This window comes from Poecilia reticulata, linkage group LG22 (assembly GCF_000633615.1).
Source record: "Poecilia reticulata strain Guanapo linkage group LG22, Guppy_female_1.0+MT, whole genome shotgun sequence".
Lineage (NCBI taxonomy): Eukaryota > Metazoa > Chordata > Actinopteri > Cyprinodontiformes > Poeciliidae > Poecilia > Poecilia reticulata.
In genome coordinates this window covers 1,525,493-1,544,298 of record NC_024352.1, presented here as the reverse complement: position 1 = coordinate 1,544,298, position 18,806 = coordinate 1,525,493, and the positions used below count along the sequence as shown (strand labels likewise).

The following is an 18,806-nucleotide window of genomic DNA, read 5'->3' as shown; positions in this document are numbered from 1 at the left end:
TATATATATATATATATATATAATACAGTTGGTTGTATATTTCATCTCTCTCTACAGGCAATCTAATATGACATTGCAGTCCGAGTCAGGGTGATTGGATGTTAAGCATAGTTGCCAAGTTCAGTGATTATAAGCAACTATGGGTGTTTTTTGTAAATTCACATTAATGTGGTCCTGTTTGCTGATGTAGGCTTGCTCTTGTATCCTCCACTCATCCTCTGTGACCACAAGTAACACCAGCAAATATTAAACTGATGCAAGGGACCAATGAAGGATTACACCTTTGCTTATCATGTCTGTGCCTTATGGGGGAAAAAATGAATAACTAAATCACAGAATGAAATTTGAAAGGAGGAGTGTGACATGCAGCAGGGATGTGTCCAACAGTGGTGGGTCTGATCCAGGACGGTGAGGAGAACACCACAGAGAGGAGTTGAGACTTTTAGAATGGTGCAGCAGCATCAACCTGCTTCTGAATGTGGGAAAAACCAAAGAACTGGTGATGGATTTCAGGAGGAAACGGCATGTGCACATCCCGCTCTACATCCACAACACTGCTGTGGACATCGACCCGCACATCAGGTTCATGACACTCTTACCTGAGAGCTCACCTCAGCCAATCAATCCTTATTACCTTCTAAGGAGGCACCATTGACAGTGTGCTTACCAGCAGCATGAGAGCAGCAGCGCCTCAGACAGGAAGGCACTGAGCAGAGTGGTGGGGTCAGCTGAAAAAATTATTGGGATCACGCTGCCACCTATTGGGAACCTAGCAAAACAACGCTACCTGTGAGGGCAACAAGTATCAAAGATTTTAATATGATTTTATGTTTTTTTTTTTAATTATTGTTTTGCATGTATTATTCCTGGTATATTTCATGCACAAATTGCAAAAAAAATTGCACTAAATATTTTTTTTTTTTTTGCACGTTTGGTGCAGTGCAGATTTGTCTTGAGCAATTAAAACTCCTCCGTGCGACAGACTGGTGACCTGTCCAGGGTGACCCCGCCTCTCATCCGAAACGTTTGGTGGAGATGGGCACCAGCACCCCTCCCGACCCCGCTAGGGACAAGGGTGTTAGAAAATGGATGGATGGATGTTTCCCTCTGTAGGGATTATTCAGGGATGTTTCCTTTACCCTAGCCTCTATTCCCAAGGCTTTTTTGGATATGGTGTTAATTTTGGCTCTACAATTCCTTTTCACTTGATCTGCAGTGATAAACTAGGTTTAACGTTGAGCCTGTTTGGGAAGTTTTCTTTGCTTCAGTCCGCTCTACAGTAGTTTAATGTCCAGTTTAGTGGATCGCTTTAGTTGCTCAACCTGATGCTATAGCGGATCTCTTAGTTTCATCTAAAAGATATGCATGTACTGATTACTTTATTATGTCTTTACTTCCTGAATTAGTCAGCTCAGCCACTGCTATGATTACATGCTGCTACATAAGCAGCTAATCAGCTAATTACTCAGAGCACAAAGGAGTGAGAAGTGTGTGTGCGTGCGTGCGTGCGTGCGTGCGTGCGTGCGTGCGCACATGCGTGTGTGTGTGCGCGTGTGTAGGAGACCAAGGTCTCCTACATGTGTGCAGTTTCCCCACACACTCTAAAAAGTGTATTTGGGGTGCAGTTCATGTTATGGATTTTTTACATTAATCTCAGTTAATTTTGTTTGGTTTAATGATGAAACCACCATTTGTGTTGAATTAGCTTAACTTATATATTTTTAACTTAAAGGAACTTTTTGCTTCGACTTTGAGACAATTAAGTTTCACCAGGGACAGACCCTGTACTAACCATGGTGCTGTTGTGGCGCAGGGGTAGAGCACAACCCACATAAGGAGACCTTAGTCATCAACACGGATGTCGCAGGTTCGATTCCTGCCTGATTACCTTAATTGTGCGTCTTTCCTGTCTAACTACTCTAAATAAAAGGCCACTAGAGCCAATAAAACCTTTTTAAAATCCTTTATTAGTCTGCTTCTTTATTTTAAGTAAACTAAATTATTTAAGACTGATTAAATTTGTMAAGTTAAACCAACTTAATAAATTAAGTTGAATAAACTCATTGAATCACTTGTTACCAATTGAAGCAATTCAATTAAGTTGGTTCAACTATTTTCTTTTTTCAGTGMATCTAAAGCTAGAGAAGCACTCTCCGCTCTGCTGCTGTGTGTCAGCAGATGCAATGTGACCTGCACACACAAGCTGTACTGCTTTCGCTGCACCAACACCCTGCTGAGTTTCTGAGTTTGTGAACTTGTCTTCATCACACTTTCAAGCTTTGTAAGACTGCTCATGACTTTTTCAACATCCTTGCATCAGTTTATGGATTTGMACCTTGCCTTTACGTTTATCATTGTATCTATCCCCTCTATTTGAAATTTATGTAACTTTTTCACTTTTTAAGGAGACCACTATTTTATGTCAATCTCTGATAGTAGTGAAACAATGTATGGCAACACTTTATTTGAAGGGGTGTGCATAAGACTGACATGACACTGTCATAAACATGACATAGCACCTGTCATGAACATGAAGGAGTCTTTATGAATGTTTATGACAGTTGTCATGAAATGTCATTCGGTAAATAATGACACTTTTAATGCAAAGTTGCTCTAAAAGTTGAATTAAAAGTTCATTAAAAGTGCCAACTTTGCATGATTGTGTAAATTATGATAATTTAATGCAAATTCCATGTAGAAAGACCGGGGCCGGGTATCGAACCCAGAACCTTCTTGCTGCAAGGCAACAGCTCTACCAACTGCGCCACTGTGCAGCCCTGATATTATTCCAGTAAAAACAATTTGAAAAAAAGAATGGCATCTCCCCCACTGGTCTGGCTTAAATGACCCAAAATAATTTCTGGCCTCCATTCTCTCTATATCTCATTTAAACAGTYGCTGTGTGCTTCTTGGACCTCTTGAAAAAGTTTCTTGTCAGGAAAAAAAATCCTCTACTCTTACATGTTGTATGTTCTTTGTAGCTTTCAGAAATTGTTTAAAGTTTTGCACATGCTAACCTTTCCTCTACTGACTGAAGAAGAAAATTACAGGTTGAACTGGCCAAACCATCTTCAGTCCAACCTTCATCTTCACCTTCCTCCTCCTCATCCATATTGCTTTCTGATTCTGGACCCTTTCCTGAATATTCCATTTCTATATCTCTTTCTTCGTTTTCGGTTTGAGAACCAATAATACAATCAGATTTTTTTCATTTTTACAGACACTTCGAAACAAAAGTGCACAAAATTACGTTAATAGCCTAATCAAACCCATAAACTCACACATTAAACACCAAGTTAAGACGTTTTTCTTTTAAAATTTAGAATCATATGGACCTTTCTTCAGCGTGAAACAACGTGATTTAACTCCAACCCAATGGCATTCTTCTGACGGGGAAAACAATTTTCCCGCTACAGTTCTCTCATCAACAATTCCTCCCTGATGAACGGAGGTATACTTGCAATCGTGGTTTTTTTTGTTTTGTTGTTTTAGCAGGAATACTCAACAGGGAAACAGACAAAGACATCATTCACASCAATGCCCTTTGTTTGCCTTCTCCACACTGTCAACAAAAATGACCAGAGCGCTGTTCAACCAAGCAGAAGATTTAATGCTACAACCTACAACTTCTCCCACCACCAAACTGCTCCACTGGGTATGATCTGCCTCGTAACTTTGGTAAAATCCATTCCCAGCATTTTGCACCAAAAGGCAAAATTTTGGTTGTCACACACAGAAATGTAATCAATTAATGTAACTCCACAAAACACAATAARGATAATATACAGAAAAAAACATTGGAAATAAAAAAAAGATATAATTCTCAATCTTATGCTCTTCCACCAACTCCCAGCATGCAGTGCAAGAGAGAGAAAAAGAGAAAGAGAGAGAGAGAGAGAGAGAGAGAGAGAGAGAAAACTAAACCAAAATATGACGCAACTCCACCCTCATTCACCCTAGCAGTAGCTAGAGCGGAGCAGGATCCTATCAGTCACACATCCCAGATGATTCACACCTGACTCAAACTTACAACAAGCGACAATATGGAAGATGTTAAACAGAAGCCAAAAAGGGGRGAAGTAACGCCATTTCCTGAAATGGTGGTCTAAAAACAAAAACAGTAAAATCTTAATTAAAATATGTAAGGTTTAATTCTGCCTTGTGCCTCTATTAACGTCAATCAGTCGGGTTGGATCAGACACAAACTCAGTCAGGTTGGAATTTAAGGCCCGATCTAAACTAGCACAGATTTCAGCTCCAGATGCAAACCAGCAGGAAGTTGTGCTGCTGTGTTCAGACCAGAGCAGGTGAGTTGTTCACAATTTAAGTGAAATCATTTAATTTCACTGTTCGTATGTTGTTTTTGTTGCAACAGTCAATGTTTTTTTTTTGACACTACGGAGAAAACATTAGATGCGATCTAGATTCTCTTAAATGCGAATATTAATTAAATTTAACAGATTCTTGATTCTATGTTTCATGACTTGATGTTTTTGTGCTTTGAAATGTCTTGTTGCTGAAACGTGCTATACAAAAAAAATTTGATTGATTAAACTGCATAAAAATTAAACGCAGCTGAATAGCCTACGCAGACAGCATTTAAAAATCGACGGGCCAAAATAGAATATGATGGAATTATTCTGCTTCTGTCAGTTAAAATGACAGACAACAAAAAAGTACAGCATGACCTCTGCTTCAAGCTACATTTTTTAATATAACCTAATTATAAAAGGTGATTTTTAATTTTTATAGTTTATGCTCTTACCTTTTTCACAGTTTTGAGAGCTACCCTCTTATTTCATTTCAGCTACAATCATCTTGGCTAAACGAAAAATAATACTAAAACTAAATTTCCTATGGGTGTGAATAATTTTCACCTTGATGAGTAAGATGTTTGACATTTATTAGATATCAAGTTAAATGTCTTAAATGAAGTTGGCTAAACTGAGTCAACCATGAATATCCCAGAACAGTTTTCTAGTTTTATCAGTGAGCATCTCACCCAACTAACAAAAAGAGGGTAGATTTGCTACATTCTATTAATGCCTGACAGACAGTAGAGTTGAGCAGACATCATCTCTGCTAACTAAACTGTTCTAGAGAGGTTAAAAATTTAATCTTACAGCAGTGAAAGGTGGGGAACATAAACGTGAACACCCTCTCTTTGTAGTTGTATTTAAAAGTTCAGGTATGAGAAGTATGAATCCCCAGTTATTGGAATTTTACCACACTCCAAATGACAGATATGACTGATTAGTTCACTAGGAAGCCTCATCAGTAATCTGCCTGCCAATCAAATGTGACCTTTTAGAAGAAGCTTAATGAATTAACAGGTTCACAGGAAGATCTAATACCAGGTTTTCATTCCATCAGTCAAATGTTGAGGGAATTCAGGTCAACTTGTCCTACTGCATTTGAACATGTGAAGTGTGAAAATATTTTGATGTGTTGTGTTCACATAGATCAGGGAAAACAGAAGCTAGTGCTGACTATCAAACCTGGTCATACAGTACAGAAATACCGAGATGGAAACAGAACCAGAAGAAAGATAGACCAATGCAAAATATAGGAGCAAACTGTGTGTAAAAAATTACCTCCATCTTTACCCAGATGCCTTCGTTGTGATCCTGGATGTCCTCCAGCAGTTTTTTCATCAGAGAAGCACATCCACGCCCATCCACCAGGGGCGCTGTCAGCTGGGGGGAGCCATCCACATACCTCCTGCTCTGCTCCTCTCCTGACAGCAGGTCACTCAAGGGCCCTGATTCTATGCTGTCTTCCAATGATGGAGCAACATCACTGGAGGAGGAGCTGAAGCAGCTCACTGAGGTTTGTCTATGAGGATGCTGATGAAGAGTCCACAAGTACATGTCACTTCACCAGGAAATGATTTGCTTTTTGATACTTCTTAACACAAAATATGCTGTCATACCAGTGACAGCAGGGGAGATGGACTGTAATCCCCGCTCCCCACTATGTTTCTCGTGTTGACTCCACTTTCTCCAGCGTCCCAGTCCATGTTAAGCTCTGACAGTTCCCAGTCATCCACATCCTGCAGACCTCTCTGGTTCTGCTGTGAACAGGTTCAAAAAAACATCAGAAACCAATTTCAACACATTGTGTATAGTTATGGTCAATGAGCCGCAGTTCTGTACTGACCAGGGTGCTGGACTGTATCAGACTTTCTAGTTTCACAGCCAGCATCTCAGTTTCATGGAGCTGAGCAGGGAGAGCCAGGAACTCGTCTGATCCATACCAGTGCTCTCTGGACTGAATCCTTTCTGATGGAAACTGGGATCCCTTCTGCACAAGAAAGCAGCATCAGCATTTCACTGTCCTTCACATGTACAGTAATTCACTCTAAGGACCAGTCAACAAAGAAAAAGTACGGTAAGACTTTATTTGACAGGGTGTACATAAGACTGACATAAAACCTGTCATGAAGATGAAGTTTTCATGAATGTTTATGACTGTTGTCMTGAAGTATCATTCGGTAAATACGTAATGACACTTTTAATGCAAAGTTGACCATTTTAATGGACTTTCAATACAMGTTTTAATTCAACTTTGCTTTAAGTGTCATTATTCACTGAATGCAAAGTTACAATAAAAGTGCATGCTTTCRATGCACTTTTATTGCAAATTTGCTTTAAAAAAAATGTATGCACACCCCGTCAAATAAAGTGTTACCAAAAGGACTTATAATCAAGTACTTAGTAATGAACATGATAATCTCAATGTGTTTATTTCAACATCAACAACCTTTTTTTCTTTATGCATTTTTCAGAAAATATTTACAGAACTATTCAGCACTTATTTTTTTGGTTTTGAACATGCAAGGARAAAATGCCATTTCAAGTCMTTTAAGAAAAGAATGCTCATATGAAGAACAGATGATGCAAACAAAAACAAATCTGTTACATTTATTAATTAAGAAGTATTAGTATGAGTGTTTGTCAAACAATATTATTGATTGAAAAGAGAAAAATCTACTTGAACATGAAATGGTGTCAAAAGGTAYATTAAAGAAATGTATCGTTTTAAGGCTGCTTTGGAAAAAAAACTCCACAAGTAAAAACTATAAATAGTTTTATAAGCACCATGAAAGTAAAAACTGAATAGCATCTGCAAAATCCTGGCTCCTGCAAAGAAATAGTCACCTTGTGCCCCTGCTGGTTCACTGTCCACCCTGCATTCCTGCTTCCACCCCGCTGAGCATCAGATTCCTCTCCAGATGCCTCCAGGTCTGAGGACAGAAGCTGCTCTGAAATGGGGGAGGGCAGGGAGGAGTCCGAGTCACCCATACTGACTGCATATGTCCTTTTCTGCCTCCTTTCTGCTTGGGTGGATATTTCATCCAGAGACATCAGGCGGCAGACGGGCAGGCTGCCATTGGTGACAGAACTTCTTTCAGGTTTTCTATGTGTTGAGCTCACATGGTGGTTTTTGAGGTTGTGCTCAATTGTTCTCTGTAATCAAAATCTTTAGTTAGAGATGACAACTTTTGCTTAACATACTTTAAAAAAGTGGAAACAATAGTCAATCGTTTTCAAAAAGAAATTTTCCAAAGTGCAGCTGGGAAGAGAAACGTCTGTTAAGCCTTTTACCATCTAGAAACCACCTGCAATGGACTTGATTCATTGYAAGTGGTTTCTATTTTCAAATTGAAAATAAAATATGATGTTACCCATCAAAGTTAGAAAGTTGACCAAAATTTAATAGTAGAAAAATAAAAAGTTTCTATTTTATGTGCTTGGGGAATACGTGTATTTGTTCTCTATTTTGAAATGTCCAAAGAACTATAATCTGTCCACCAYGACAGRAAGCCTGGGTTTGATAATAATAATAATAAAAATAGAATTATGTCAGAACAAAACTTTCCAGCTATTAGGACATTTTTTTCTTTTCTTGGTCATTCATAAAAGGCTTAATTTTAAATGTGATCAATCAAATGCTTCAAGAACACAAACCACCCATATATGATTATGATTTTGCTTGATTCCTGCCCAAATACAACCCCTGGCAAAAAGTGCAGTAACTACCCTACAAAGATGCTGAGTTATTTTTAAAATAATTAATGAAACTGTTAAAAGGTCAGTAGAGGCTTAAAATGTGTAAAACTGATTAATGCAAGGAAATAATTTAAATCCATGTGTTGATTAGTACAGCTTTGATTATAAACGCAATATTCAACCAAGCCCTGTTGGGGACCAAAACATCATCGGAAGAAAACATTTTTACTGATTTGAATCACATTCAGTAAAATAAATATTTGAGCCATTACAATACATTGGATTGGTTATGTGGCCAAGTGTCAGTCACAGATGAATTATGCATGCAAAGCACATCTATCCTTTCCATCTCTCCATTCCAAACTTTTCACCATCATGAGTAAAACCAAAGAGCTGCCCAAAGACGTCAGGGACAAGATAGTTGGTCTGGACACGGTTGGAATGGGCTGCGACAGTCAGCAACAAGCTTGGCGAGAGTGATTGAGATTATCATCACATAGTCTAAATGTAAAACAGGCAGTGACYGATCAGGAGCTCCATGCAAGATGGATGCAATGGGGTAAAAATGATGATCAAAAGAAGAGAAGCATGTGGATAATCTAAAAGCAGCTGAGATCACATTCAACAATAACACCACCGGTAACAGACGCCACTGAGAAGCAGCAGAGCACGTCTGTGCAGTCCTGTGTTAAGTTTGCAAGTCAACAGCTAGAAAAAAATTCAGAGACAACTTGGGAGCTATCAGCTTTTGATAGGATGAGATCATAGTCAAGCTTCTGGGTGTCACCCCAACTTGACGTGTTTGGAGATAGAGAAACGATAAGGTAGGACTGTTTCCTGTCATTCTATGTGCCACTATCATAAAATACTGGCGTCATAAACCTGCAAAAATGAATCCCATTTGAGTTGTCTATTACTGAGAAATCACAAGTAGGGATATCCCATTCAGCTGTGAGCGTCATGCCGCAATGAGGGATGACGAATGGTGATGTTGGAGCACATGAGACCCTTATCCACCACACCGAACGATCACAACCTCAACCAACAATGACTGACCTAGAGCCATGGGTTGGTTAGCATAATGAATCAAATTCAAATTCATTTATGGTGCAGTGTATCTGTTAAAGGAGCATCAGATACAGGTGGCAGTCGTTACCTCCACATTAAAAGTACAAATGAACATTAAAATTATAGTCTCCCCCACCCTTCCATCAATTGAAAGTAGGTTTGATAAAGAGATTTTTTAGTACAATAATGTGTTTTCCCATTTAGCAAAGAGAATTCAAACATTTATTTTTTACAAAAGGAACATTACCTCAGTGACTATAGGCAGTTAAGATTTCAATCTATTTTAAAAATGTAAGTGATGAGGCTGCATCATACAAACTGAATAAAAATGTTGGAACCTGTAACTGATAGAGGTTGGTTGTTGTTTCAATTTGTGAATTTGTGAAGCCTTAACAAATTAGTTTGTCATAAAACCATAGAATCTTTAGTATATTTTCTGTGATTTTTCTCTGTTCATGACTACTTATTTTTTCCCCTTCAACATTGAACCATAAGTTTTTTTTCCTCTGAACAATTAACAATTAATTGTTAATGCAAATTTTGTACCAGATTTGTAATTATTTTTTATTGTCCCAAAGTAAAACAACTGATTTAGCACCATGTAGGAGTAGTGTTTTTTCTTTGATATTATGTAAGTTGGTACAGTAGCTCAATACTTTTAACAGTCCTTGAGACAGATAGCCTTCCCCACCCCTCCCCACACACACACACACACACACACACACACACACACACAACGATCCAACAATTCACAACCCTGCAGCTTGTGAATTGTTAAATAAATCTGATTTACTCTGATTTTGTTGTTAATCCTGGCTTAAAAGTCAAATTTCCATGTTAAACAAAATGCTAATAAAATAAGAACAAAATCACAAAGGTATAGAAATTAGCTCAAACCTGAAGACTCTCGCTGGATTGTGGAAGGTTTCTCAGATCAACAGAGTTCAGTTCTAGCCAGAACTTGGATCTGTCTGGAGGATCTACAAGAGAAGGGGTGCTCTGACTCAGCTCAGCCATATGCTGCAGCTCAGACTGCTGCCTGGTCTTCCTAAAACTGCCTTTTGATTTGGTTCCTTTGTTTGAGAATAAGGCAGCTCTCTTCGGAAGGGATGGCTGAGTGGGGGAAGATTCAGTGCTGTGACTTACAGCCTGCAGTGGACGTTTGGAGCTTTCACTGTATTTGGGCATGTCACTTTGATTTGTGGGTGATTGAGGTGTAGAATGGCTGTGGTTGTCTATGTCACTGGGCAGAGAGGGCTGAGGTAAACTCTTGTGCAGTTCAAGATTTGAGTTTGCGGTGTGAATGATATCCTGGGAGGTGTCCTCCACTGTGGACTCTGTCCCCCGGTCCTCAGGATGGTCACTGGGACTGTAGTCGCTCAGCTCAAAGGCAGTGATGCCACAGTCCAGGGAGAAGTAGTCCTGGCTGCAGCGGATCGTCAGCTGACCACAGTCGTCCACCTCTGTGAGAGCATCCAGACGGRCCTGAATACAAATAATTCAATATTCAAGTTCCAGACTGTCAGTAACCAAGCCAAGTGAAAGAAACTACCACAATGTTTTAAGACATATCTGATAGGTTCAAGAAATCCTTCCTTCAACTACATTTCAATTCCAAGTGTAGATGGACATTTAACTTCATCTGAAACCAACCTGGTACTGGTCCTGGCTGAATGCCTGCAGGATGTCAGTCTGCCGGGTATAATTTCCGTTAGGGTCCTGTAAACCCTGCAGAAGACGCTCTTTCAGAACCAGAACTGAGACTCTGAGCTGGTGCCACAGTAGCTGCACTGTCCTGCAAAAACACAAAAACAAGAACAGTGTTTTTGATTAAGCTTACTTAAATATTAATATACTCCGCAGAATTTATACCTTGCTACAATCATTTCCTTGTAAAAACTCACCTAATGTCTACAATGATGTTTACAGAGTAGGACAGCAGCTTCAGGGAGAACTCCGTCTCCAGTAAAGCATGAATCTGCTCCACATGGTCAGAAATGTCCTCACAGATGTCCTAAAGTCATAAACATACATTCAAAAGTGAGCAGAATGTCACAAAGCAAATATACACTCATCAGCCCTTACACATGCCACCAACTGTGTGTGTGCCACTGAAAAAGCAGAAGAGGCGGGAGGGACGTTTGACTCCACACATCCACTTTTAACAATGAGTCAGTTTCATGTGGGACTGGATCCACATGAAGTGCCGACATCAAGAACACTACAGTTTTTCTGTCGCTTTGGTACATTTATCAAATCAGAAATAAGGTGCAACTGCTTTTGTACATCATCCAAGTGATGATGTACAATTCCCTTCTGTTTCCTACATTATGAATGGATAAGACAAAAAGTTTCTTTCCACACTGAATTGAGGGAGAAGGTATTCATCGAGGTATGAATGAGAACTTGTGACCCAACAGTCAGGAAGGTCAGGAGGTRTAAGAAGAGGAAGTGCTACAAAGACAATGACTGTTTTTTAACCTGCCAGTTGCAGAAATTAAAAATGTAATAAAGACCCAGACATCATTTCTTATTAGAAGACTAAGGCGTGGCATGTCATTCAAATTTGAAACACTTACTCAACCAATAACAGGGTCATCACAGGATTTAGCATTTTCTGTAAGCTCAAATATATTTGATATCACCGCCCCCACTTATGGGGGCGGTTTCCTTTCTATGAATGTAGAAAGGAAATTCAGAAGATCTTTGACTTTGTCGCTTATGATGGAAACTTGTAATGGGTCATCATACTTAATAGCAGTTTTCTGGACCCTCAAAGATGCTTTACAATGAAACCAGTCATTCCCATTCACACACACATTTACACACTGATCAAATGTGTAAATGGCTGCCCTGGGGCTGTGGCTGCCATGCACCGGTCCCATCAGCCCTCTGAGCACAAGGTGGGTGAAGTGTGTTGCCCAAGGACAGAAGGAAGACAGAATAATTATGTACATTTTTAAACTCCTACCACCGTCGTCACCATTGCTCCACTGGCTGTATCTCAGAATGCAATGTTAATCCCTGAACATTGCATTCTAAGATTAAATACTATAAGCATGCATTGTGCAAGTTCCAAGTAAAGCTGTGTGAATTTGTCATTTGGTTTTGTCTCCAAATGATCCCTAATGATGGAATTGTCCACATTTCTTTTCTAATCAATATTTTATAAATTCTACTTTTAACGTGTGCTCCTCTTCTGAAGCCCCTTCTTAATGATGCTCTTCCAAAGTTTCKTCCCTCAACTTCTTTTCCTAGCAACTGTTCAACAATTCTAATGATGCTATTTTGCATTAGTGGAAACTTCTGGAGATTTGTGAAAGTGCACAACACACAGCAACGGTAACCAGAAATGCATAGTTGAAATATCATACCAGCAGATTGTCTTTGTGGCCACAGTTTAAAACGAGTGTAACTTGGATTTTGATGTGGTGCAGAATAAGCTGCTTTAATAGCACATGACCATAGAGCCTAAATATTATTCCAAGATTTTCCTGTTATGTAACAGCCTAACTCAGAATGGCAGAGAAAAGGAGTCTATTTACACATTAAGTATTAGCTTTATTTGTTATTTTTTCTTGATCTTTAACAGCAAAAACCAATCTGCTCCTGTACCAGTTAGGGAACAAGAATGAATTACCATGGAAACAGACCTAGGTAAAAAGTAAGCTGTCTTTGTGATACTGAAAGTCCTGACCTGCAGCTGAACTGAGCTCAGTAAACCACTAATCCTGTTTAGAGTGCAGCTCCCACATCTCCCCAGTTTTTACACACACTAAGTCGTAATCAGGCTCACTAGTGGCTTGTATTTTTATGTTTTTGTTTTTTTCCACCTGTGCTGCAGATCCTGGGGAAACCTCTGCCTTGTGAATGGCTCCCAAACATGGCAACCTCCACCAGGACAAAGATCCTCTCAACGTCCAGACTGCGTCCATGGATCACATCCCCTGCCTGCCTGACCTCCTCTATTCTCTCTGGAAATTAAACAAGGAAACACTGCACCATCACCATACTGCTCTCTGCTGACATCAGCCATAGCCAGATTCAAAGTACTCTCACCAATCCCTCTCCTCCTGCTGCCTCTCTTTTTTACTTCTGTTTACCATATAAACATATTGAAATGCTCTTCTTTGCAATAATTACTACAGTATCTGAAAACATAACAGAATGGAAGTAAGAAACATTTCTATTTGTAAATAAAAATAAAAATAAAAAAAACATAAATTTTGTTCCACTCAAACTTTGCTGTGTCCAGTTCTAAAACTGGCCCATTTTCTATTGTGCCGCCTTTGAGAAAGCAGGTGACCTGGCACTGAACCCCTGGTTGATCMTCTGCTTCTATMTTTGGCTGCTGTTGCATGTTGCTCCATGGTGACCTCCCTGAACAAGATAACACCTYTTGTTCTGCCGCTTCCTGAATTATAACAGGCACCTAGCCAGTCAGAATGTAGGTCAGATACTCTGCCAGCCCGTCTCATGCTACGTTGTCTAACACTCTGACCTACTGAGAACTGTCCGGTGCACATTACTGTACACTACACTATGCACTACAGAAGGGAAGCCATGTATTTGAGAGCTGGTGTGCTGCAGTTTTTAGATGTCCCTGCTTCAACACACCTAAGGCAAAAAATGAGGGCATTAGCAGGAAACTGGAGAACTGGACTGCATACTGAGAAGGATTCGGCTATTTGATTCAAGTGTGTTGAACCAGGAACACCAGCCCTCAAGGCCTAGACTTAATGTAGGGGTAAATGAGATAGTTACATGGACTGTTCCCTGGTTCTTATATTACTTCAGTACTGAGATTTAGAACTGAATTCACATTAAACTTGCATTCCATAGTATGTTTCTCTATATTCAGATTTTAGACATTGGCTGACACTGACATGTTTGACAGATTTAGCTTTGGTGAGGAAAGTTGAGCAGTGTGTGGTCCAGCCTTTGGACATTCATTCCCTTTACCAGCATTTGCAGAGGTCAGAGAGCAAATGAGTTATAATTAATGTTGTATTTGAAGGTCCTGGTACATTTCAGCTCTAATCGTTTCCACTTTCAMCTCATCATGAATTTATTTATGGACAGAAACCTGCTGCAAATGTGGTTTAATTTATAATTTAGCAAAATGTCATGATGTTTTTCTAAGCTCTAAGTAAATGACATTTAAAACTGATACAAAAGGATCTAAAAAAGGAGAGAGAAAAAAAGTAGATTGGTCATCAATAAAAGTCCTGTCTCCCCTCTTCCTTTGACCTTCTTACAATCAATATTACTTATTGACCAAGTAGAGCCGAAGAAATACTGAACTGCAAATGGGCTATATTTAAATTCATGCGGGTCCCTAACTCACATGCTTACACTCTTGAAACTTCACATGCATGAATTTTGCCGGGCGGTTTGCCTTGAGGGCAAGTGATTGTCAGCTCATGGGAAAAGCTCCATAGGAAAGGAATGGAAAGCGAGYAATGATGCCTCCCATGTGCCAAGCGCATAAGCCAGCAAAAGGCAAAAGCTTCTCATTGTGCAAGTTGAGAAATGCTCATCATACTAGCTAAATGATGAGTGGTTAATCCATGTCTATATATCACTTTAAGCTTGTTCACAAGAATAATAAAGTTGTTGCTACATATGTTCAGAGGTGGGTAGCAACTGGTTAAATTTACTCAGTTAGTACTTTTAACTTTTACCTGAGAACATTATTATGAGCTTCACCTGTAGAATCAACAGATCACATCAATAGAACCTGTCTAGTAACATGAAGTATGTTAAAATCATGACCTTACCTAAAGAAATTCAAGAACAGGCAAGAAACCAGGTCAGACATTTATCAAAGGGTTACAAAGCCATTTCTAAGGCTTGGAGCTCCAATGAACTGCAGTGAGAGCTGTTATCTACAGAGAAAACATGGAACAGAACTGAACCTTGACAGGAGGTTATTGTGGTTTCACTCCTTAAAACAACCCACTCACCTTGAACCCCTCGCTGCCCCCCTTACCCACCTGATTGCCTATTGAATGGTCTGATGCATAGAATGGAGTCAAAAGAAAAGAACTGGAAATATGTAAGGGAAGAATTCAGTCTAAGTTTTAGTCCAATGTAACATTTTACCACAGGACAGCTAGTAATTGTTTGCTTACAATGAAACACTGTTTCTTGACCTTGTAGAGATTTCATAATTAAAATAAATAAAATGCGATTCTCACAGTAAATAGAAATTATAGGTATAAAGCACAATAAGGAGGATTTAAGYGGTAGCAAGGAAAAGAAAGCATGTCCAGGAAATGATACATACATACCATTAAGACAAAATCTCAGTAAGGTTGCATGGAATACTCTCTCATGCACCATTAGAACATATCAGACAYTCAAATTTATTAGAGACTCTGGTTGGCAGAGGACACACACACTCAGTTTCGACATCAAAGCTTTATCACGTCAGTCTAAAACTGGTGAAAATGTCAGTGGGGTATTTCAGATGTTTGAATAATTTACACAAACTTGCCAATACTGATAAGGACACACACACACAGAGCATTCAACAGAAAGCCTGTCAAACTGAATCAACACAAATCATCAATAAAGTCTATCGTCAATCTGAGGTCATTCAATACTTAGAAGATCTTTGTGTAAATACATTTACATCATCATTTAAAGCATGCACATACAGAGCTACAGGGAAAATCAACGTGTCGATGATCTAATCTTGCTGTATATTTCAAGTCTTTAGGGTAAACGGGTGTTGCAGCACTTTGTTCTGGTTCTAATCGTCTCTTAAACCTTATCGTGAAGCTTAAATTTTCTAAAATAGTTTCAGCTTCTCCGTTTCACCTACCACATTATTATTATTGTTTGTTCATCTCTTCTTCCTCCCAAAAATACTGAGMACTGGAACTGTTCAACTGATGCCATCAACTCTGCAAACTCTTTTCTAGGTTAATAGAAAATACCACTTTCATTGGCAACTGAAAGCAGGTTCATGAAAACCAATAACCAAATAAAGTGAGAACCATGTAAAAAAAGAAAAAAGAAAAAACTTTTTGTTGACTGAATTAAGAACAAATCCTGTAAACAACAAGTTGGCTTAGAAAAACAAAAAGGCAATCTGAGATTCTGCTCCTCTGTTTGTCCCTTCTTTGGGATTGTACTTTTATGTTCAGACTGAGACATTACAAAGTAGTGCAGATCAAAACTTTTTTTGGTACGTATGCAGTTGTTTCTTCTCTTCTCATCATAAGTACAAGATGAATGTCTGTCTTTTCGTCGACATGTTACAGTGCTGCAGTTTTGCATGCCTCCTATCTCAGACCTGCTATGTGTGGATCATCATGGTACATTAAAAAGAGAGAGCCAACATGATCAAACACAAAGTCGCAATACACACTTAATGGAGTGAGAAGAAAAACAKATACACACACACATTTTTTACTCTCCAGTCACGTGCATTCAAGATATGAACTGTCAATCAAAAGCTCATACATCCAGCAGCATTTCTAATTGCCCAAAATCAATCTAAAACAAGTAGACTTTTCCTTCAGGTCCAATCGTTCCTCAGCTTCATCACCACGAACATCAAGGGCTTCTTACTGGCCATGTTCAAACTGCTCATGACAGCTTGGTCTCATCCATACCCATTCGATCTAATAACCTTCAACTCCTCCACTACAGCCCATCAACGCAATGTATTTCACCTTGGAGATCAAAAACCATGTGTTCCCTCCTTCCCTGGAGTATTCAAATTAAACAGCTTCAAAGACAACCAAGACCCGCTGTTGTGATACAAAGACTCGTTACAGTTATTTCTTCAAAGGGACAGCTTGAATGATAACACTGAAAACTCTAAAATGTATTATAAGGTTGTATCCACAGCAACCCTACAATTCATTTCAATGAATCTAATTTCATTGAAATGAATAAGATGAAGTACCAGATGAGGACTATATCTCATTTCTTCAAGTCCTAAACCTGAATCCTTACACACAAATGTACGGAAAGTCCTTTCCTGATAGGCTCAGTGCAGAATCAATAAGAACATTTTTAAGTTGCACATGATTTTTCTGCTTTTTCATATTGGCACAGTCTGTTAGGTTCAAGTCCTGCTTTTCTGTGACAGTTTCCTTTTGTGTTCAAGGATTTTGACTGTGTCCATGGATATACCAGAAAATACAATCTTTTCTTTTTCCTCATCAAAAGCTGCCCACCTACCAGCACAAGGATTCCAATCCTTTTTCTAGACTGACAGAGATTTGGATCAAAGTAAGTCTGAAACATTTTAYTATGTAAACAAATATTAAAATCATGTTTTGTGATGATCCTTTGTGAATCATCCTCTTTAATAAAAAGTGAATTTCCTAAGGCATTAAGGGTCACTTATGATTAACAGATCATTTCTATTAATGCAAAAATAATGAGTAAGATACCATTTCTTCAAATTTAGAAGTATAGCAGCTTCTAAATAGCTAAAACTGCTATGCTTTTAAAATAATGACAGTTATGTTTTGTAAGATTCTGATACAATTTTAATGGTGGCATCTCTGGATGCCTTTTAAAGCAATATTTTAAGCCAGTGGTGCCCAAAGTCATTCCTTGAAGCCAGGCATCCTCCATGTTTTAGTTTTCTCCCTGGTTCAACACACCTGCATCAAATGATGGCTCATTAGAGGCCTAAGAAGAACATTGACCTGCTGAGAAGGTTGTTACAACCACTAGGGAGAGAATTAAAACATGCAGGATGCCGGCCCTCCAGGATCGACTTTGGCCTTAAACACACTGCTGCGTTTAGGCCAACATGCAAAACCAAAGCAAGAACAGAATTTATTGATGTTTAGTTCATCTTTGTGTACGACTTCCAGATTAAATAGGAAGAAAAATATATGTATAACCATATGAACTAGTTAAGAAAAGTGTCTATTAAACTACAAATCAAAACAATTGTTTTTATAAAAATATTTGTTGAAGCTGGTCTGAGTGTGTTGTTAGTTATGCACAAAGAAACCAGTCTGGTTCTGTCATGGACTACAAAGCCATTCCTCCAAAAACATTCTGAAAGGAATAAACAGTTTACAAGTGCACTAAGGGACAAATAATGTTTTGTGGTTTAACTAAAACYGAAGTTTTCAGTCATAAAGAGCATTTTTTTGTTAGGATCTGAGGTTATTTTTTGAGTTTTTCWGGGTTTGCACTATAGTTTTGATCGTTTGTTATCTCTTACCTTAGATCTTCTGTTAGATCAGACTTGGTTCTGCTTTAATCAGTCTGCTCTTAATTATTTTAGTTAGATTTTGTTTATTTACTTCATGTGTTTAGTTATTCTTTGTTTTGGTTAGGTGATGGTTTCCCAGCTTCATTGCTAGTGTTTATACTCCTCGCCATGTGAGTTTACAATTTTATTTTTTATTTTAGTTGGAGTTTTTTTTGTTTGCTTTTTTTACAAACACATTRTGAACATTTCAAGATAGCWAAAACCAATACAGCATTCATAAACCTCTCATCCAACCATRCAACCAAATCCCTGCAAATTTCTATCCCACTCCAGGCCATTAGGTAAAAGTGATTTTTCAATCCAGTTTTAAGAATATTCCATTTCTTACCTTTTATCACCCTTTGATATTTTCAGATCACTCGTAATACCGTAAAAGTGAAAAAAAATCAAAATCCTTTTTCAAAAGAGAAGAAAAGAGCATCAAAAACTCTGCTGCTACTATAGAGGAAATAACACACCAGTAGAGTGTG

General features: G+C 38.6%; 1 protein-coding gene across 6 annotated transcripts in view; it reads right to left on the bottom strand.

The window, feature by feature from the left end:
* The window catches only part of akap6 (A kinase (PRKA) anchor protein 6), a 241,143-nt gene that overhangs the window by 175,209 nt on the left and 47,128 nt on the right, over positions 1-18,806 (bottom strand). For 5 of the 6 annotated variants that reach the window (XM_017302463.1, XM_017302464.1, XM_017302461.1 and 2 more), the window contains 7 exons: positions 10,985-11,094; positions 10,734-10,875; positions 9,978-10,565; positions 7,161-7,469; positions 6,160-6,303; positions 5,933-6,073; positions 5,595-5,846 (listed from right to left, as the gene is read on the bottom strand). In XM_017302463.1, the coding sequence (XP_017157952.1) occupies positions 5,595-5,846; positions 5,933-6,073; positions 6,160-6,303; positions 7,161-7,469; positions 9,978-10,565; positions 10,734-10,875; positions 10,985-11,094 (1,686 nt within the window). The remainder of the gene's footprint in view (positions 1-5,594; positions 5,847-5,932; positions 6,074-6,159; positions 6,304-7,160; positions 7,470-9,977; positions 10,566-10,733; positions 10,876-10,984; positions 11,095-18,806) is intronic. The other variant, XM_017302466.1, reaches the window with a different exon arrangement.